At 33.7% G+C, this 23,620-nt stretch overlaps 1 protein-coding gene, 1 long non-coding RNA gene and 1 pseudogene across 2 annotated transcripts; all 3 read left to right on the top strand.

Annotated features, from left to right (window-relative positions):
- The first annotated feature begins 350 nt into the window (after window positions 1-350).
- On the top strand, window positions 351-1,430 carry LOC142616953 (F-box protein SKIP23-like). The gene has a single exon (XM_075789685.1). The coding sequence runs from the start codon at window positions 351-353 to the stop codon at window positions 1,428-1,430; it is 1,080 nt and encodes a 359-aa protein (XP_075645800.1).
- A 4,989-nt stretch (window positions 1,431-6,419) lies between these two features.
- On the top strand, window positions 6,420-8,217 carry LOC142617815 (putative F-box protein At5g55150; annotated as a pseudogene).
- Window positions 8,218-15,207: 6,990 nt separating this feature from the next.
- On the top strand, window positions 15,208-16,185 carry LOC142614460 (uncharacterized). Its single transcript, XR_012840454.1, has 3 exons — window positions 15,208-15,781; window positions 15,941-16,031; window positions 16,152-16,185. It is a non-coding gene; the product is annotated as an uncharacterized LOC142614460 (long non-coding RNA).
- The last annotated feature ends 7,435 nt before the right edge of the window (window positions 16,186-23,620 follow it).

Genomic DNA, 23,620 nt, shown 5'->3' with positions numbered 1-23,620 from the left:
TGAGTACTTTTGTTAATATTATTCAAATTGCTTTTTTTTTTCCAATAAAAATTAAATCTTCTTTTCTATTTAAGATATATATATATATATATATATATATATATATATATATTACGTGTAAGGTAGCCGCAACTCTTACTCTTAAGCACATGCATAAATCACGAAGGTTTTAAAACTAGGAATTCTCTGCACAACTTTAATTCTTGTTTGATTTATTATTTAGTATATTACATTTTGCCACTAATAATATTAAAAAAAAAATTTGCTATGATTTTCTAAAATTTTAGATTGACAAATTCTAAAATCTCTTTTGTCTTTTATTGTTTTTCAGTCTCTTACAACATAACATCATGTCTAAGTCATGGCAGACTGTCCATTCAATGGAAAATCCTCTGTTATCTCCTACGTGCCCTCTGCTTCTCCTTGCAGAAGAAAAGGAACAAAAAAGTCATACACGTGTCTTTTACAACTTATTTGACGATGAATTTTACAACTTCAAGTTGCCTGAGCTTGCTGGAAAAATATGCATTGGAACATCTTTTGGATGGTTGCTCAGTGTAGGCACCGATTTCCAGATGAATCTCTTTCATCCATTGTCTAAACACCAGCTAAGTCTTCCGCCTCATCCATATGTTTGGGAAGGATATAATCGCAATTTTGAACTCGATCCTATAGATTACAGTGATGTCTTTCTTTATAAGTGTGTTTTATCAAGGAGTCCATGGAACTCAGTAACTCATGAATATGATCGTGATTGCATAATCATGATTATCCACACTAATTATAAAGCATTGGCCTTCACTAGACCGGGATATAAAGCTTGGATTGATATAAAATGTGATTCTCGAAATTTTTATGACATTACATTCTACAAGGACAAATTTTATGCTGTAAACAATCATGGCGACGTTTTAATTTGTCACATTGAAGATGATATTGCATTCACTGAACGTATTGCAATCTACAAGGAAACTGAGGATTATATCCATAAGTATCTTGTTGAATCATCAGGGGATCTTTTGTTGGTTTCACGCATACAAGGCGGCACTCATTATCAGGACAATGAATTCATTAACGATGAGTCTGAAGATGAAAATCCTTATGTGACACTTGGGTTCACAGTTCTAAAATTAGAATGTTCTACTGAAGTGAAAAACAAAAATGAATACGAATGGGTGAACGTTGACAGCTTGGGTGATCAAGCATTGTTTGTGGGTGGCAATTCATCAGTTTCTTTGTCTGCATCAAGCTTTAATGGATGCAAAGCTAATTGTATCTATTTTACAGATGACAATTTTGACTTCTTTCTTGCTACCTTAAATGGTGGAGGGTATGACATGGGTGTATTTAGCATAGAAGATGGAAACATTAAGCAACATTACCGAGGGGAATCCCTCTCTCACTTTGCTCCTCCAGTCTGGTACATTTAACTTACGCATATGCACTACATATGTTGATTTAAATAATTGAAGCTAGTGAATGTGTGTAAAAGACTCACCTTTGTTTTTCAATCTCTTATTAATTGGCCTATTGAATAATACTATTTTTTCTTTTTAATATTTAATTGCTATAATTTATAAGTTCTCTATGTTTATTTGTTCTCATGATATGATGCCACACTTATGTTTTTCACTGGTGTTGACGTAGAAGGCATTAGTCCTTAATTTTATTCACTACCTTACTCTAAGACTTAAATTGTGCATATTCTAGATGTCAAATGCATGTGAAAGGCTTTTGATGTTATATAGAGAGACAACCAAATAAGTGAACGGTGAAAATAAAAATATCATGTGATTAGTAAAAATTAACATTATCAATTATTCAAAAAAAAAATGTAGATGATCAAAAGAAACAAACTTTCAGTAATACATACTCAACTAAAAAGATAAGTAAATAGCTGTGATGTGGGGAACAAAGTAACCATTTAATAGTTTGGAAAAATATATCTTCCTTGAGTAGTAAAAAGGTATGGATAAAAGGAAAGTAATGTAGACTTCTAATTCTACAAGTAGCTTTCCTTTGTAAAATCATAACCATTGACCACCTCACCCAATTAGATATTGAAGACCTATAATTACTAATTTGGTATCTTAATTTGATAAGTGCACCTTCAATTGACATAAAAAGATTAAGAACATCAAAAACCCCTAGATTTGGCTTAAGTCCTTAATTAAATGTTTTTAATTATTCGATTAAGCCCAAATCTATAATGTCTTTACCCAATTGGTGTTTAACAAAAACGAATTAGATGTCCTAATTTTACATTATTCCATCCAATTTAGTTAAACCCTAACCAGGTTGGAAAAACCTAATTTTCACAATAATCCAATTACTAAAATAAAAAACCTATTTTATTGAATCACCTCTCTCTAGCCAAATTCTAGCAAAATTCGGAGTTTAAATCTTTACTTGGTACCCTTAATTACATTTGTCAATAAAATTTAATAAATTGATAGCCAAAATACAAAATCCCCATTAGGTATAAAACCTAATCATAATATGCAAGATCTTTAATAATATGTCAACGAGCCATTTTTTTTTAATCAATGGGTGGTTGAAATGTTCAATTTGGGTTCTCAATTTCATGCTTTATTTGTTAATTGAGGGAAATTATAAATAGAATATAGAAATCTCAAAATCATGCCCTCAACCTATCCCCAAATTTAAGCTTTATATAATTCTATCCAAATCAAAATGAAAGAATAGGCTTGATTATTTATTGGTGAGTGTTTGATTGCATGAAATATGCAAAGGATCCAAACATGGTAAAAATAAATAATAAATAAATAAATAATCTTTTTAGGTTTTTTCGAAATTAATATGCAGGAGAGCAAGGGAATTTGAGGTTAAAGGCAAGGTAGGCCAACCAAACCACGCAAGTTCTTGATTTTGTTCTAAGAAGACCTCATTTTCAAAGTATTTTGATTGTTAAATAATTTTTTCTAGTAAAAATTCACTTTTGTTTTTGTTGACTCTTGACAATGACACTCTTAAGTGGTAGAAAGGATTTTAGAATTGCTTACAAGCAAGTAGGATTATGAGTTTATATATCTGTTAGGATATGCCTAGGGTTAGGTAGGGGAATATAATCAATATATTAAGAAATATAATTATATTACTTTTGGAAATCTAAACTTAAAATTATTTATTTTGTTCTAGATCTTTTTTTATGTGTATATTAGCAAGTATCCAGCTTTTATTCAAGTACAATTCTCTGTGGTAAAATTTTAAAATAACCCAAAAAAAGGTTTGAACTCAAATCCTAATTTTGGAATTAAAATTAATAAATACTCTAATGAAAAGGTTAACAAATTTTTTTAATGAAACTCATAATTAATTAGGAAAAAAAAAAGGAATTGCACAAAGGATTGGTGTAGGCCCAAGCTTTGAAGCAATGTCAATGCTAGCGATCTTGCAACCACGTTTAATGCTAGGCGTTAAATTTTAGAAAAATTATTAATAAATTTTACAACTTTACTTAATATCTTTTTATTTGAGATAAATTTTGACAATTCTACCATTGGATTACATCTTTTTTTTTTTTTTATATCCTTCATACTTGCGAAATTTCAAGAAAATTAAAGATCAATAGCTATATTATCAATAAAATTTTCAAATTGCAAGTTTTGTAATTTAAATTTCTGCAAAAAATATAAACTTAAAAATCATATAGTAAATAATATTCAATAGACACAAAATTTGAATTTTTTTAAGAGCATAAAGAGCATGCAATTTAACAGTTAAATTTTCGAAATATGTAGTAATATTTATTTTATTAAGTGAGTTTGTAGCCTTAAGCTACAATTAATTTTGTAACTAAGCTTGATCCAAAAATTATTATGTACTTTTGGTAGCTTATATAATCTAATCTATATCTACGTATATATTTATAGTCAAAGTTGAGAAAAAATCTAATATAAATTCTAAATTGGATAGCAAATTTTGCACCATATATCCTATTTAAAATTTTGTACATATATTAACACCTAATATGAAAGTTAAGAAAACCACAATAATCATGTTCATTCACCTAAGCAAGATCATTTAACCTACGCACTACAAAATCCCATTCATTGTTCATATAAACGCAAAGCATACAACCTTTAAGAAACATTTGGTATCATTAATAAAAATTTAAAGAAAAAAAAAAACCTTCCTACACCTTCACCCCTTAAAACTCACAAAATTTCGCTCTTGCATGGATCTTCACATTTTGCTTTCGTCCATCTCTCAAATGCATAATTTTTGCTTAACAAAACAAAGCGCATACTCTCAAGAAAAGGTGAGTAAAAGTTTTCCTTTCTTTTTGTGAAAATTTTGTTCTTGAATTTTATATTTGTATATTAGTTTTTCTATGATTACCGTTGCATTTATTGCTGGTCATATTGATAGCATTTGAGCTTTGTACATGTGCATAGAAAAACTTGTGTTAGTAGTCAGTTTGATTATTACTATCGGTAAATTTGTCAGGCAAATTGATATCTGGTGTGTTATCTATTGTTGTTGCAGCTATGATTGGTGTTTTTGTTTGATATTTTAACTTATGAGCTAATGTGTGCTATGTCTGCTACGTTGTTTTATGAATTAAAGCAAAGAAATTTGATTTCATGCTTTTTTACAATGTATAGAGATCTGTGATTTCCACTAACCAAGCAAAAGGGTCTGCTTTTTTTTTTCTCAATTATTTAATTATGTTTTTAATTTAGATTGTATATGTTTGAAAGAAACAGACTTTCTTGAAAGAGAGGCCAAACCTTCAGTAATACATACTCCACTAAAAAGACAAGTATAAATAACTAAATGTAGGGAACAAAGTAATCGTTTAAACAGTTTGGAAAAATACTTATTCCTTAAGTAGTAAAAAAAGTATAGGTAAAGGGAATTGTAGTGTAGACTTCTAAAGTTCTAATTCTACCGGTAGCTTTCCTTTGTAAAATCATAACCATTGATCACCTCGCCCAATTAGATATTGAAGACCTATAAATTACAAATTAGGTATCTTAATTTGATAAGTGCACCTTCAATTGACATAAACAGATTAAGAATGTCAAAAACCCCAAATTTTGCATGAGTCCTAATTTTAATAATTCTTTGATTATCCCCAAATTTGTAATGTCTTTACCCAGTTGATGTTTTATTTTTTTATTATAAAAAAAATCTAATTAGATGTCCTAATATACATTATTCCATCCAATTTGGTTAAACCCTAACCCAATTGAAAAAACCTAATTTTCACAACTCCAATTATTTAAAAAAAGGCACCCATCTTTTATTGAATCAACTTACTCTAGTCAATTTCTAACCAAATTAGGAGTATAAATCTTTAGTTGGTAGCCTTAATTACATTTGCGAGCAATAAATTTTAATAATTGATAGTCAAAATACAAAATCCCCAATTTAGGTATAAAACCTAATCCCAATATGCAAGATCTTAATAATATGTCAAGGAGTTTTTATTTATCTTTGGGTAGTTCAAATGTTCAATTTGGGTCCTTAATTTCTTGACTTATTTGCTAATTGAGGGAAATTATAAATAGAATATAGAAATTCCAAAATATGCCTCAAACCTATCCCAAAATTTAGGGTTTATATAATTACATCCAAAGCAAAAGGAAAAAATAGGCTTGATTATCTACGAGTGAGCGTTTGATTACATGAAATATGCAAAGGATCCAAACTATGTTTTTTAAATTAAGAAAAAAAAACCTTTTTGATTTCTATTAAGGTTTGTCGCAATTAATACAAGTGATGGCAAACTAAACTATGCAAGTTATTGTTGATTTTTTTTTTTTTTTATACAAGATAGAATTCTACTCTAGCCTAATCTAAGTGTATATATGTGTGAAGCTTCATCCTGGAGACTTGAATCCCGGCCCTTACCCCCCACACCCCACATGCATTTATACTTGTGGAGTGACCATTGCACCAAAGGTGTGCGGTAGTAGTTATTGTTGATTTTAATTTGTGGTAAATTGTTACTAGTTTTAATTTGAATACAACATTTATTTAAGATTTAGCTAGTAGCAATCTAATATTTAAAATTTGTTATGAAAATATTATGGTAGCATTTCTCAATTTTAATTTCTTATTCTTCATTTAAATTTTCCCTTATCTCTCTATTTTTTAATTTTATTTTTTATCCAATTTTTTTCTTCTTCTTTTTTCTCATCAATTTTAATTTCTTTTTTTTCATTTTATTTTTCCCTTATCTCTTGATTGTTTATTTTATTTTTCATCCAATATGTTCCTTCTTTTCTTAATTTTTTGCCCCCTTTTTTCTCCTTCACCCACGTATTATTGCTCCTCTAATCTCTGTCCTCTTCTTTTTTTATTATTATTTTTTTCCTACCACTTCGTTAGCTCTCTCTCTCTCTCTCACACACATACACTCTGTTTTTGAGGGTTTTGAAATAAACCCTAGTGCCGCGCTTTCTCTCTCTCTCTCAACAGTCGCTCGCTTTCTTCATCAATCAGCAAAAGGGTCTGCCCTCCAAACCAAAACAAAGTCTTAGGTAAGTTTCTGTGTTTTTCCATCAGCAAATTGCTTTTCTTTTTTCTGTTTTGTTGATTTTGGTTGGTGGGTACTTTACCTATACAATATTCTTCAAATTACTTTTTTTTTCTTTCTCTTTGGATCATATCAATGTTTATGTGCTTTCTTGTTTTTACAAACATGATTTATGTAATAGTAGTGCTAGTTGGTTTTTTTTTTAGTTCTCTGCCAGAAAAGTTGCTTTGTTTTTATGAGTGTGTGTAGACTTAGTATGAAATTACTAAATACAAACATGATTTATTATTTAGCATATTACATGTTGCCGTTTGCCACTAATAATAATATTCTTTATGATCAATTTTTTTTGGTGATGGCGCACTGAAAATTTAAATTGACTTGTTTTTTCAGTCTCACACCATAAGTATCATGTCTGAGTGGGCTGATCTTCCGGATCTTATTCTCTCTGAAATAACGCGTTGCATATCTGTCTATGATGATTTTGTCAACTTTGGTGCTGTCTGCAAGGCATGGCAGCGTGTCTATTCAATGATAAAGCTTCCACTATCTCCTAGGTGCCCTTGGCTTCTGCTTGCTGAAGAGAAGGAACAAAAAAATCATACACGTGTATTTTTTAATGTATTCGACAGTAAAGTTTACAACTTCAAGTTGCCTGAACTTGCTGGAAGAATATGCATTGGAACATCTTTTGGATGGTTTCTCAGTGTAGGCATTGATTTCCAGATGAATCTCTTTCATCCATTGTCTAAACTCCAGTTAAGTCTTCCACCTCATCCATATGTTTGGGACCGTTATCGCAATTTTGAACTCATCCCTCTAGATTACCGTGATGTCTTTCTTTACAAGTGTGTTTTGTCAAGTTATCCATGGAACTCTGTAACTCATGAATATGATCGTGATTGCATAATCATGATTATCTATACTAATTTTAAAACGTTGGCCTTCACTAGACCGGATATAAAGCTTGGATTGATATAAAATGTGATTCTCGATGTTTTTATGACATTGCACTCTACAAGGGAAAATTTTATGCAGTAAACAATCATGGTAATGTTTTTTGTTTGTCACATTGATGGTGATATTGTGTTCACAGAATGTATTACATTCTGTAAGGAACCTGAGGATATTATCCAAGAGTATCTTGTTGAATCATCCAGAGATCTTTTGTTGGTTGCACGCATAAGAGTAGGTCCTCTTTATGATACCCATAATGACTTTGATGATGATGATCAAGATCAAGACCAATTTCGAGAACTAGGACAAGAATGCATGTTTGAAATTCCATATGTGACAACTGGGTTCAAAATTTTCAAATTACAATGTTGAATTGAAGTGAAAAGCAAAGCTGAATATGAGTGGGTGAATGCTGACAGCTTGGGTGATCAAGCATTGTTTTTGGGTGGCAAGTCATCAGTGTCTTTGTCTGCATCAAGCTTCAATGGAGGCAAAGCTAATTGTATCTATTTTACCGATGACAATTTGACTACTCTACAGCACCCTTAAATGGTTTAGGGTTCGATATGGGTGTATTTAGCATGGAAGATGGAACAATTATGCAGCATTACAAAGGCAAATCCCTCTCTTCCTTTGCTCCTCCAGTCTCGTACATTTAACTTACATATGACATATGCACTGCATGTGTTGATTTAAATAATTGAAGCTAGTGAATGTGTGTAAAAGACCTGCCTTTGTTTATCGGTCTTTGAGTAATTGGTTTATTGAATAATAATACAGTTTTTTTCTTTTTAATATTTAATTGCTATAATTTATTAGTTCTTTTTTTTTTATGATATGATGCCATACTTATGTTTTTCACTTATATGATGAACAATGGAACCTATTGTCCTTATTATTATTATTTTTTTTTTCTATTGATGAAGAAGGCATTAGTCTTTATTCATTAACTCACTCTGGACATAGAGTGTGCGTATTCCAAATGTCAAGAGAAAGGCTTTTGATGTTATATAAAGACAACAAAATAAGTGTATGGTGAAAATAAAAATATCATTTGATTAGTAACAAGTAGCTTTATCAATTATTTGCCAAGGGTCTTATAGTTAAATTTACACTTCCCCATGCACAAAGTGCTTGGGATTTAGGAGGAAAAGGGTTCTAGTTGTGGGATTAATAGTATATTGTAACTATCTTTAAAAAAAAGAATTATTGATTATTTAAAAAAAAATGTAGAAGAACAAAAGAAACAAACTTTTTTGAAAGAGAAGTCAAGCCTTTAATAATATGTACTCCACTAAAAAGACAAGTGAATAAATGTGATGTAGGGAACAAATTAATTGTTTAAATGTTTGGAAAAATATATCTTCCTTGAGTAAAAAAGTATGGGTATTTGGATTTAGGGGTAAAATCCAAATTTTGAAACTCGATGGTGTAAAATTTAAACACCTCCAAACTTCAAGGGTAAAATTCAAACACTCCTCAACTTTAAGGGTATAGTTTACAATTTAGCATTTTTTTTTTTTTTTAAAAATATATATATATATATATATATATATATATATATATATATATATATATATTCCTTAAGTAATAAAAAAGTATGGGTATAGGGAAAGTAGTGTAGACTTCTTCTACCGGTAGCTTTCCTTTGTAAAATCATAAACATTGAATTGATCACCTCACCCAATTAGATATTGAAGACCTATAATTACTAATTAGGTAGCTTAATTTGATAAATGCACCTTCAATTGTCATACAAAGATTAAGAACATCAAAACCCCCAAATTTAGCCAAGTCCTAACTTTAATGTTTATAATTCTTTGATTAACCCCACATATATAATGTCTTTACCCAATTGGTGTTTAAAAAAAACCTAATTAGATGTCCTAATAATACATTATTCCATCCAATTTGGTTAAACCCTAATTGGATTTGAAAAACTTAATTTTCACAATAATTCATCTACTAAAAAAAAAAACCCCATCTTTTATTGAATTACCTTACTCTGGTCAAATTCTAGCCAAATTAGGAGTTTAAATCTTTAGTTGCTATCCTTAATTACATTTGTGAGCAATAAAATTTAACAAATTGATAGCCAAAATACAAAATCCCCTATTTTGGCATAAAACCTAATCCTAATATGCAAGATCTTTAATAATAGCTCAATGAGCCTTTTTTAATTTTTTTTTTAATCAATGGTCGTTCAAATGTTCAATTTGGGTTCTCAATTTCATGATTTATTTTTTAATTGAGGGAAATTATAAATAGAATATAGAAATCCCAAAATTATGCCCTAAACCTATCCCTAAATTTAGGGTTTGTATAATTCCATCCAAAGCAAAAGGAAAAGAATTGGCTTGATTATTTATCATTGAGTGTGTGATTACATGAAATATGCAAATGATCCAAACTGGGCATAAAAATAAATAAATAAATAAATAAAAACCATGTTAGATCTCTAGCGAGGTTTGTAGATGATCGAAAGAAACAAACTTTCTTGAAAGGGAGATCAAGGCTACAGTAATACATACTCCACTAAAAAGACAAGGAAATAACTGTGATGTAGGGAACAACAATGTAATCAATTGACAGTTTGGAAAAATATATCTTCCTTAATTAGTAAAAAAGTATGGGTATAGGAAAAGTAGTGTAGACTTCTAAATTCTACCCGTAGCTTTCCTTAGTAAATTCATAAGCATTGATCACCTCATCCAAGTAGATATTGAAGACCTATAATTAATAAATACTCCCTCCATCCCACTTTATTTGTCCTCTATTTCATTTTGGGACGTCCCAAAATATTGTCCTATTTCTAAAAATAAAAGTTATTAGTTTACTAATATTCCTATTAGACCCCTACTTTATTTTCAAAATTGTTTGAAAAGAAAACTAACTAATATTTAAGAATAATTCTTTTTAAAAAAGCTGATAAATTTATTTAAGGGTAGTTTTGTAAACTTATACATTTTTATAAAGCAGATAAAACAATAAATGAGGTTCCCTTAAAAAATTTGACTTTTCAAACAAAACAAACAAAGTAGGACGGAGGGAGTAAGTAGTTTAATTTGATTAGTGCACCTCCAATTGACATAAAAAGATTAAGAACATCAATAGCTCCAAACTTGGCCTTAGTCTTAACTTTAATGATTATAACTCTTTGATTAACCCCAAATCTATAATGTCTTTACCCAATTGGTGTTTGAAAAAAAAAAAAAAAAAAAAAAAAACTAATTAGACGTCCCAATTATACATTATTTCGAACAATTTGGTTATATCCTAACCCGATTGGAAAAACCTAATTTTCACAATACTCTAATTACTAAAAAAGAGTTGCCCATTTCTAGCTAAATTTCAGAACAAAATTGTTAAATAACTATAAAATGTAAACAATATTATTAGTTGGGCAACGTTTCAAACTAATTTGGTTTCTAACAAATCGAGTTCATTGAACTCGATTTTGGGCCTATAAATCGAGTACAATGTACTCGATTTCTCTGTCGCGGCACGGCTGATGTGGACAAAATGTCCACGTAGATTTAAAAATCGAGTCTATTAAACTCGTTTTAAGAACTCGAGTCTAAGAGACTCGATTTGTGTTCAGTATCTAACACCTCACTCTCACCAAAACACTCACTCTCACCAAAACACTCAAACACCTCACACACTCAGTCTCTCGCTCTCACTCTCAAAGCCACAGATCACAGTCATCTCTCACTCTCAAAATCACAAAAATTCAAACACTCACTCTCTCTCTCATAGTCTCTCACTCTCAAACACCCAAACGCTCAACTCATCGGCAGCTCTCCCTCTCTCTGTCATTCTCCTCTCAACTCATCGGCGGCTTGGGCTCATCGGTGGCTGGTTCTGTCGTCGGTGGCTCCTCTCAACTCATCGGTGGCTTGGGCTCATCGGTGGCTGGTTCTGTCGTCGGTGGCTCCTCTCAACTCATCGGCGGCTCGAGCTCATCGGTGGCTCGTTCTGTCGTCGGTGGCTCCTCTCCTCGTCGGACTGTGACCATCTCTCTGAACCACCGTCTCTCTCTCACTCTCAGGTAATTGATTCTTAAATTCCTTGCTTTATTTGTTTTTTTTTTTTTTTGTGTTTTAAGGGTTCGACAAGTTCAACTGAGCAATGTTATTGTATGACAAGTTCAAAGAATTGTATGACAAGTTCAACTGAGCTATGTTAATGAGAAAAAGGGGAATGTTGCCCAAAGGTTATTGTAGTTAGTTGAGGTTAACATAAATTAGGAGGGACAGGTCTCTAATCCTAGAGGGAACAGTTCCGGTTAAGTAGTTATGGGAATGTACCAAATTTAATGTTAACAAACTCTACGTGTTTTTGCTTCCTGATTGCTTAATAGAGTTTCAATGGGCTTATTAGTTAAGCCAGGTTCTAGAGCTGCATTTGTATCATTACTCTTAGACAGAGCAACGGTACATATTGTTGAGTTTCTGTACCTGTTAACCATTAATGTAAATCAAGTTTTCTTTGGTGGAGTTAAAGTATGTTTTAATTATGCCAGTTGCCATGTGTAAATAATGAAACTATTCCTTTGTTATTATTATTATTATTTTATTTTACCCCTTTCTCTTTTGCCTTTGTTTTTGTTTTATCACTTATGCTTAGTATTGCACTATTCTCTGTCTCTTATTGTAAAGGACATATATCTATAATTTAATGACCTTGGTATGCTATTACCTTTATTATCACAACAGAGATTAATAAATCACTTTTTAAGTTTTTTATATGACACTGAGTTGAAATATATATATATATATATATATATATATATATATATATATATATATATTTATATATACTTCTATAGTTATGCTTACTTATCTAAAAGTTTTATTCTTGCATAAGTACTCGTCGTCGTTGGTTCTTCGTGTCCATCCAGATGGCGACGAACTTTTCTATTTTCATATCCTCCTTACCAACAATATAACTGGTATCAACCTTTTAGCTGGCTTGTCTGTTTCAAGGATGATGACTTGAAGACTGCTAAAAGAATGCATTGCACATGCAATATATTACCGCTATTCTTACTAGAGTTGATCTTATCGTTATATGAGTAGCTGGTTTCATCGCTCATTACCCACATGCTATATTTGGTTTCATTGATCATTTCAAAGTGTCTTTTTATTGAATTTATCTGTCGCTCTTATACCATACCTTTCTTTTTTGTTATGTGGCTCTTATATCATACCTCATTGATGGAAGCGTAAATTTATCTCAACAGGCCATTTTATTGATTGAGACCAAGTAACATCCATCTCTAATTACATCTTCTTCACTATTGCAGTTGTAGTTTGCTGCAGTTATCAACGAAACAAGTTTGGTATCATGATTTTGGCAAGGTACGTTGGTAGTTATGATTGAAATATCTAATTATTTTGTAGCTCTTGTTGGTGTCTCTTAGTTTTTGTTGTTGTGGTTGGTTAAGTTGGAGATAGACAGGTCCTTCTCAAAAAAAAAAGAAAAAAAGTTGGAGATGGACAGGTCCACTCTCCAGTTCCAAGACCATCTAAGAGAAGGGAAGTTCTGTTTGCTCCATTGGCATCCCTTGTTTCATAGACTTGGGATCTGAAACTTTTTTGTTGAGGGCAATTGTAAAAAATCTCAAATTTGGCATAATTTTAAGGATTGAATTTTTATATGTAAGAGATAGTTGAAATTCTTATTATTGTTTTTAATTAATACCTTTTTATATAATTCCATGTTTTCTTGGTGGATTAAGTTCACCTTCTTATATAGTTCCTTATTTTCATGTTGAAGTTGGTTTCCCTGCAACAAGAAGGATGAAATTTAGTTGTGCGAATAGTAACAAAAATGAAAATGAAAATAAGCAGCCAATTTTTTTTTCGGTTAAATTCTTTATTTAATCCATTAAAATTTAGTCCTACAAAAGTAAAAAAATTATGGTAAGTACCATGTGTGTGCTTTTTACTCAAGTATTGGAATTCTAGTGAATGAGCTTTGCATATAGGAAGAGGCCTCCAAAACTTTTTCATTTGAACACCCTGAAGACTTATTTCTGTTTGGTTCTCCAAATTCTGCAAATCTTTGATACTCAAGTTTCCCTGTTATGTTAATAGACATTTTTTAAGCCTTCAAGTTTTCATCTTGAACATATCAAATTCATTTGTATGGTGCACTTACGATATTCAAGTCTCAAGAGACCATATCTTCCAACTATAACATTACTGGAACTGTTGAGAGATGCTATTACGTGAGCTCTAATGATCCTATGAAACTCGTCTTGTTATTGATGGCTTTTACTCACGAATGCAAATATCTTTGTGAGCATCTAAAAATTTGTCCATTCTTCATTCTTTGCAATGCAAGTTCTCTTGCTAGTATGTATGAAAAGTCGTTGCATTCTTTCTTGACTTTGTTTCATGATTATGTACAAAATAAATAAATAAAAAATCTAGAAGAAATAATAAAGTAAGATCTCAAAGGTATGTCTTTGGTAGGTTTTGCCTTACTAATGGTTCTATTTATTAAATTGTTGCAAGTCATTTTTCTATTAATTAAGTTATTGATTCTTGTGGGAAATTGTTTAGGTGATCCGTTTTAGTTTATCAATTTATCCGAAAACATGGTATTTAGTGGTCTAAGAACCCATTTTGTAATTCTTTAGACTTCTTTGTGTTCAAGCATGTATATGAAGTAGTCTCTTATCTATAAAATGCTCATTTACTTTTTTTTTAATAAAAAACTACAGCTGCACTGATATTAAAGGGTCTCTTCGTGGCCATATGTGAGAAAATGTTGGAAAAGGCTAAAAAGCGCATTTGCATTTGTTTAATTTGAAACATTCATATGTTGAGCACCTCATTTATAAATTCATTTAAAGAAAAAGTTAATCCTTTTATTTATGGTGATTTCTCTGTCATTTGAGGGCTATCATGAGTTTCTTAACGATGATGTCAAATTTCTACATGCAGAGTTTGATGCATTAACAGGAAGCAAGATCTCTTCTATTGACATTGGTGCACCTGTAGTATGGCTGCCGTTGCTGAGGTGGATGATGAGTTCGGTCCTGGTCCCAGGGTTCCTTCGGTGTTAAGGTTTCTAACAGAACATCGATCATCTGCTGTTTGGGAAGGCCAGGTAAAATTAAAATCGACGACCTGCTGAATTTCTATATTCTTTTCTTATCCTTTCACATTATGTTGATTTTTTTTTTTTCATTTCTAAAATCCTAAGTTTGTCAATGGTATCACTAGCTTTGAATGCATAGTAATGCTCTTGCAAAATGGTCTCTAAATAATTATCTACCTCTTATCATTTTCGTTTTAGGTTATACTCCTGATTTTGTTGATGTAATTCTTCTTGAGCATAACCTTAATCTTGATATATAGCTTTTGTATTTTTGGTTTTTGTATAAAAAAAATAAGAAGACTACAAACCCTTCGTTAAAGAAGTTGTCATAAACTCATGGAAATTCCTATTGAAGAACTTATAATCTATTTTCCCTACAATAGCTACAATCATTTATACAAAGGTTATGGCATATTACATCTCATCACCATGGTTCTATCATGTGCAGGATCCGGGGGTATTGAAATGTCGTGGTCGTAATGAGGAGTTTCAAAAACGAAGCCCGATGGTGGATGATCGCATCCTCGACATTGTCAAGAGAATTGGATTAGAGGGGCTGTATAGGACTCCATTTAGAGAGCTTGACCATAATTTGATAACGGCCTTTGTTGAACGATGGCGGCCTGAAACCCACACCTTCCACCTTCCACATGGTGAGATGACGATCACATTACAAGACGTGGAGGTTCTGTTGGGGATTCCAATCGATGGTGAGGCAATTGTTGGAACTTGTGCCTTGAAATGGGCTGTTGAATGTCAAGAAATGCTTGGAATTGTTACTAATTCCGTGGTGCTTAAAGGACAGAGGATCCAAATCAAGAAGCTACTTGAAAAAATTGACCAAGGGTTGCCCGATGGTGCAGAAGAGGTTGTTGTGCATCAGTATGCACGGTGTTATATTCTAGCACTCCTAGGGGACACAATTTTCGCTGACAAGTCTGGCGATAGGGTGCATACGATGTGGTTGCAGATGTTGAGGGACCTTCACAATCCACCTCGGTACAGTTAGGGGAGCGCTTGCCTTGCATGGTTGTACAGAGAGTTATGCAGGGCAACCGACAAAAACGCTAGTCAGATTGGTGGGGCCTTAATACTCGTTCAATATTGGGCATGGTCCAGATTCCCTTTCTTGTGCCCAAGGATGGACCTCCCACCAGATGGTGCATATGGCCCACCATTACCATCTTCGCCATTGTCTATTAAGTAAGTCTCTTCCTTGACCGATTCTCTCTATTTTTTTTGGATCCATCATTTTAAACGATATGACACATTGAACTTAGCATTATTCAACATACATATCCTTTTTCTTTTTTATTACATTGCATATTTGGTAGATATTGATTTCCTCTTTCTTCATTGTAGGTTGGTTTGGGTCGTGAGCACGAAGAATAGCCCCGCCGAAATCTGTTTGGTTCGGTACCGTCAGCTTCTAGATTCTATGTATCCCAACCAGGTATCCAAATTGTGTTTCTTGTAATGTTATCTTAGTCTATACTGTTATAACTGTAAAATATGTCAATTCAAAATAATGGAACATTGCATAATGTGCTGCGCTTTTTTTTTACTACAACAGGTGGTGTGGCAACCATATGAAGCCGAATTAGGCCAACTCACAGCGTTCTGTGTAGCAGGACGGGACATGTGGACGGCGACGGTGCCGCTTGTATGTTTCTGGCTAGTAGAGAAACATACACCGGATCGTGTTCTTCGTCAGTTTGGGATGGTGCAAGAAATTCCCGAAGATGTTGATACTGACGATGCCCTTCATAAGATAGACTTGAGGGGGAAGATTGAAGTGGATTGGAGGGTCAGACATTTTAGCCACATCCAAGTATGGAATACGAGAGCACAGAAACTATGTCATGGAGCACGACTAGAGGGTGCTATGTCGAGTGTTCATCCATACTTCGGCTGGTATGGTAAAGTCACATGGAGGTTTGTCGACCACACTAGCGCCTCTCTCCTTATTACGGTAATCGCTTTGACCTTTCTTTCCAAATTTTGTTGCGTATTACCATTTTTGCGTTAGGGGTACTAATTGTATTACAAAAATTGCAGGTCGCCATGCACAAGCAGATGTTGATGCGTTATGTAGTAGACAGTCCTGAGCACAAGCTGATTACAGCTATGCTGAAGGAAGTGGATCGCCTTCACCGTCTAGCTGCCCATCTTCCCTTGGAAGATGCGGATACAGCAAATCCAGAACTTCCAGAACATAATGCACGACCAAGCACGAGCTCAACTCCTGCCAGCCACAGCCATGGCCAGTGTGTTGCACCCCATCAAGGCCAAAATCAACCCCCTCCACCCCCACATGCTTATCCTGCCCCAGAGTTCCCTCCACCCCCACATGCATCACCTGCCCCAGAGTTCCCTCCACCCCCACATGCATCACCTGCCCCAGAGTTCCCTCCACCCCCACATGCATCTCCTTCCCCAGAGATCCCTCCTCGTACTACTCCCGCATTTCCTGACCTACAGATCCCTGTACCCACTGCACATGCATCTTCTCACCCCGAGATCCCTTCACCCACCCTATGTACATCTTCTGACCCCGCGCATCTATCCCTTACTCCACCATCCTTTGATCTCGGCATTGATTTCAATGACACCCCTCAGGTCATGCACACTCAATCTCCCTCGTACAGCATTGGTCATATACACCAAGTACCACCCCATAGTGACTCCATGTCATTCATGCCCACTCCTGGACTGCATACAGTTACTTCATAATGGCATTGTTTTATTTCTATTAGAAGTGAGGTCCATTTAACCCCTAGAGATAACATGGTTGGGAGCCATGACTCATGTTACGGAGGTTGGTCAATGTGAGTTCAAATGTTGTTTTGTTATTTTCTCTGATTTCTCTATTCACATGAGAGAAAAGTAGAAGTTTAATTGGCTGAATATTGACTCTTTTTTTTTGTTTTTTTTTTTTTTTTCTGTTTCAGTTTGATGGATTCCAAAAAGAGGCTATACAGATGGTGAAGCCAGCAAAGGGAACCACCACACTTGCGTTCATATTCAAAGAGGGTGTCATGGTCGCTACTGATTCTCGAGCTAGCATGGGAGGGTATATCTGTATGTTATTTCGGTTCTTTCTTTTTTCCTATCTTGCATATAATTATATATGGGTTTTGGATGCTGATTTTGTACATATCAATTTCTTTACAGAAACTAGACTTCTTGGTGTGAATATAGCCTGGCATGCCTTGGTGTGAATATAGCATACGATGTAGGCACTTTGTTTTTACATATTCTGCACTTGATCAATTTATATAGCATACGATGTACAGGATGCTTGAGAATTGTGGTGTAATTTGGACTTGTTCTTTTTATCAGTTTATTATGTGGGACCTGATGGATGGAAAAAGCTCTCTGGTGATGATGTTGGAGAGCTTCATTACCACTACTATCCAGTTATGCCGAGCACAGTGGAACAGGAAATGGTTGAAGTAACTGGGGCATAAAGCTCTTGCTGAACATGGACTCTGCTATAGATGTTTTCTCCGTAGGAGATGGGGGCCTAAAATCCTTTAAGCACATGCATTTCTAGTTGGTCTTTGAAACAATTTATAAATAGACTTGTCTCTAAGGTTATATCACTTATCAGAGCCCTATGATTCATGGCTGTGTAGTGTTGTTGGACAGACTATTGTTGCTGATTGTTCTGGAGTTTTACTTAAATTCTATTTGGTTTTACCATTTTTTAGTCTCTATGTGTGTGCGCGCTTTCATGGCAATACCTAAGAAAAATCTTGCTTTAGCTACTGCTCTTGTGGGCAATGGAAGACCTCATTTGGTTTGAGAGGTTCTAGTAACAAGAGACTTTATTTGGTTCAGTAACAATGATATTGTAGAGTTTTACCCAATGTTTATGCTAGTATCTTTTTGGGAAGGAAGGATTGAGTATATAGTATATACCAATAATATGGAACTTAAAGGAGATGAGGTATACCATTGGCCACTGGTTAATTTAAGTAGAAATGTTTTAAATTCCATTTTGCACCCAATGCATATTCCAGTACCCAAAAAAAAAAATCTCTTTCCATGCTGGGATGTTCTGGGCGTTTAGCTTATTTTGGCTTGAGCACTTTTACTATTTTTTACTCCCCAAATCAAATCTGAACATGTACATGTTATTTAAAATTGGCCATTTCAAAAAGTTTGATTCTTCTTTTAAAAATATTATAGGAAAGGTATTTGAAATGACTCGGTTGTTATTCCTGATATTTTCGTAGTATAAACATTATCATTCAAATTATAATAAAAAAAACATTATTATGTATTGAGTAATGACCAAAGAGTGGGATGATAAATTATTTTTTAGTTATTATATTTATTTTATGAGGCATATTTAGTTACTATTGTAGTTATTTTAGTTTTATTCACACAATTTTATTTAAAACTTTGACATGTTTACAACACTTTTTAAATAGTACGCCAATTGCCAAATGCTATAAATATTTTCAAAATTTTTGGCATAACATTTTTTTTATTTATTTAAACATGCTCATAATATTAACTAGTCATAAACTCACAATAACTCTATTACAAAATAGTTAGACTCTTATAAATAAAAAAAAATTATTTTCACTTACAACTTTTTAGGAGAAAAACTCTCCATCTAAAACTTTACACCATACAAACTCCCCAAATTCGAGTTTCCAGGCAGATGGCTCAGCCAGAGAGTTGGGACAAACTCGATCCCTATGAAGTCGATTTTTACTAGTTTTTTTCTGAATTTTTTTTTCCATACTTTTTTCGTATCCTTTTTTTTCTTACTTTTTTTTCCTTACTTTTTTTTTTCCTTTCTTTTGCTTACTTTTTTTTCTTACATTTTTTTTTCCCATTTTCTTTCTTACCTTTTTTTTTTCCTACATTTTTCCATTTTTTTTCTTACTTTTTTTTTTTCCTTTCTTTTGCATACTAATTTTTCTTACCTTTTTTTTCCCATTTTTTTTCTTACCTTTTTTTTTTCCGTTTTTTTGCTTACTTTTTTTTCCGTTTTTTTTTTTCCTTTTTTTTCTTATAGTCTCAACAAGAAGCACCAACACAGATGAGTATAACAGCTAATAGAAATAATTAACAACTAATTGAAAGATAAAATTAACCATTCATAATATCACAATATAGAAACAGGTACATTGGATACAGAATACTTCGATTACAAGTGCATTCAGTGATAAAAGAAAATAATAATTGTGCCGATACAACCCAGTAGTAAGTTCAAATACACAATAAGGAGAACCACAATTTACATCTAGAATGGCATTCCAAAATCGAGTATCTGCATACCTGAGAAAAATTGAAATATTGTCGTTAGGTACCAACAATCAAAACAACGGTACTAATCTATGTAACTTGGATAATTGATACAATCATGAAATTTTATATAAAAGCATCACTTACCTAGGTTGGGTCAGTATTGCTTGTCGAAGCCCCACGAGAAAGCGGACATTTTCTACGGTTATGCCCATGTTGATGACACAGTCCACAGCTCTGCTTTTGTTGAATCTCCCTCAAGTCAGAATCTGGCCTTCGGCTTCCCGGTTTTCGTCGGACCCCATCCATCTCATTCCGTATCCTAGACTTCACAAGTCGGCCTTTACCCCGCAACAGGTCTGGGTCAGGCACCCACTTTGGACCTTCCACATCCCTCCACAATGACTCTGACTTTGGCACCACAAATTGGTGTGAGTAGGTGCGAATGGCGTTGTCCAAACTATAACATGGGTCAATATATGCAGTTTCATCTTGCCCCAAGTACTGAAGAACTGTAATCGCATGTGAACAAGGGATCTTTCGATTTTGCCACTTTCCACAACCACATGTTCTGGCCAATATGTTTACTTCATGACTATGTTGTCCCCCTCCAGAGCTATGGATGTTGTACGCAGTCGTTACTTGATATACACCATGGACATTATTAAACGGCCTTACTTGGTATGTTTTAGATTTTTTCAAATTTGCATCAAAGATTTCTAATGCATATTTACTCCACACCTTGCCCTCCAAGAGATCATGAGTAATTTTTTTGTGTCGATCATGGAAATACGCAACAAGTTTGCTCCAAGTGAATTCAACCAGTGCAGCAATGGGCAGGCCACGGGCACCTTTGAGTACTCCATTGAAGCACTCTGAGACATTGGTTGTCATAGCCCCATAACGGTATCCACCATCACGTAGCTGGGTCCACTTCTCTATATCCTCTTTCATTAGATATGTGTATGGCATGATGGATGGGTCAGGTTCACTTACCTGTTGTTCAGTGGCTGATTTCTTCCTAAGGGCCTCGATCTCGGCTTCCTTGATAGGTTGCATGTACAACTCAAATTTAGCTTCCTGAGTAGCATACCCCGCTTTCAAGGCCAATGACTTTAAAGTGGCGTCCTGAAAATGCGTGTTGAAGTTGCTAGCAACATGTCGAAGGCAATATCTGTGGTATACTCGTACTCGTCCATGATCATCTCTAGGCCAGTTGGCAATTGCGTTTCAAATACCCTTATGTCGGTCAGAAATTATGCATATGTCCTTATTTGCTATCACATCCCCCAGTGCAAACCTGACGCAATTTAAAAACCACCTCCAACTAGGCCCTGACTCTTTGTCCACAACAGCAAAGGCGAGAGGCAAAACCTTGTTGTTGGCATCGGTGGCCATTGCAATCATCAACACCCCTCGATATTTACCATACAAATGGGTCCCATCAATACTGATTACTGGTTTACAATGTCTGAATCCTTCAATGCAAGGAGCGAAAGCCCAAAATACATATCGCAATATTGTAACACCTTACTCCCTCGGTTCAGTGAGATACCAGTACCGGGTGCCAGCTTCTTGATCCAAGTATGCCAACAACAACTTTTTCAGCCTTTCGTAAGACTCTTCCCAATCGCCGAATATCTTTGCAATAGCCCTTTGTTTCGCATCCCATATCTTATAGTAAGAAAGCTTATGTTCATAATACTTCCCTTTGATGTAATCTCTAAGGTGTTGAATTGTTGCCGTGTGATTTTCTCGCAACATTGGAACAAATTCTGCCGCAAGAAAATTACAATCCATCATTCTACCATCAAGAGCCATGCCAAGGGTCATACAACCGTGAGGACCCCCATAAGATGTGACCATCCATGTTCCCCGTTTAGGCTTCATGACCGCTCCAACGTACCACTTGCATGACTCATCCATGCATTTCACATACAATCTACTTTTGGTCGACCTACTAGTCGAAAGTTTCGTTATGCTTTGCGGCATAAATTGTTAATGCACGTTTCACCGCTTCTTTATTCGCAAAAATCAACCCCGTACAAAAATTCATGTCCGCATTCCAAGAAGAAGCAAATGCTTGCTCACCAACTTCAGGATCAACCATATTTTCCCAAGTATTTTCATAAAATGATAAGGCGGGAGGTTCATAAACGGGGTTGCATTTATAACATGCCGAACTCTAACAAGGTAGGGTTTGCATCATCTTTATCACATTCATCCATATCATCAACATTAGGATTGAGAGTAATTTCATGGTCATCAACACCCCTATCAAAGTCACCTCGCTCAATCCTCTCTTCGTACTCATCTCTATCGTCAAGATCTTCCCCAACACAGTGTTCGTCTTCAGCTTCAACTATTGGAACTGTAGAGGATTCACCTCGATGTGTACAAAATTGATCTTCATATCTATTGCCAAGTTCGCTCTCAACTGTTCTTGGTGTCTCTTGAAAAGGGGGTGTATAGCCTCCCAACGTGGTGCACTGATCATCTAGGACTGCAAACTGTAGAGATGTAGTTGTTTGTACAATATCCTCTATGCCGACTTCTGCACGCGGCTCCAAAGTGACGTACAACTCAAAATTTGCTATTTGTTCCCATTGACGCATCTTGTGAAACATGAACTTCACATGTTTGTCTTCTGTTATCGCCATATATCTGTAATTAATGCATTGATTGAGGACTTCATGTGGAGAACGGAAAGTAATATGTATGTCATGTAAAGCAGGGTTCAGTTGCAGCTCTTCCATAATTTTTATCTTCAAATCACTCAAGGTCTTTAACTTATGGCGTATCATCATATAACAGCACTGGATACCCGAACCTTCAAATGGAAATCCGTCATAAGGGTTGGCATTGCTAAGGGATCCACCGTAGTATATATTTATATAGATCATTATCAACCTATAGATCATCAAGTGCAATTGTGTTAGTGACAAATTTATAACTCTCAATCAACATCAATCACAAAACTTTGGGTATGACATGCCAACAATACTAACCTCAACCAAATTTGCATATACTCACATCCAAATCATTCTAGAGGCATGACATTCAAAACCCATTCAAATAAGATATGATGAACAAAAATATTATAGCAACTAGTTACCCATTGAAATTTTTGTTACAAATCTGAAACAACTATATCTTGAAATAATTTATACTAAAAAGACTGTAATGGGTGTCTTAGGTATCAAACTCATAATCCATTTCATACCAATGACAAAAACCTAAAAGTACTAAATATTCCTAACAATTGATCACAATATTTAGTACTAAATATTCCCAATATTAATTTTGAATAAAAACCTAGCATAATCACAATATTTGGTACTAAATATTTCCCCAATACTAAATATTTCCAATAATTAATCACAATATTAATTTTTTTTTAAAACCTACAAAATAATTTAATCACAATATTTACACTAACAAAAAATAAGCAAATATTCTCAATATGTTGTAATAACATAATTAATCACAATATTTGGTACTAAAAATTCCCAATTTACAATCACAATATTAATTTCCTAAAAAAAACTTAGCAAATAATTTAATCACAATATTTACACTAACAAAAAAAAAAAAATTTCCAAATATGTTGTAATAACATTAATCAAAATATTTAGTACTAAGTATTTCCAATAATTAATCATAATAATAATTAAAAAAAATAACAAATAATCACAATATACTAACAAACTACCCACAAACAAACAAACTAATCACAATATTTACACTAACAAACTACCCACAAACAAACAAACAAAC

This window comes from Castanea sativa, chromosome 11, assembly GCF_040712315.1.
Source record: "Castanea sativa cultivar Marrone di Chiusa Pesio chromosome 11, ASM4071231v1".
Taxonomy (NCBI): Eukaryota; Viridiplantae; Streptophyta; class Magnoliopsida; order Fagales; family Fagaceae; genus Castanea; species Castanea sativa.
Note: the sequence above shows the minus strand (reverse complement) of the source record. Positions and strands in the feature narration are given on the sequence as shown.

Coding starts and splice junctions, on each gene's coding strand:
- LOC142616953 (XM_075789685.1), top strand. CDS start 351: ATGTCTAAGTCATGGCAGACTGTCCATTCAATGGAAAATCCTCTGTTA.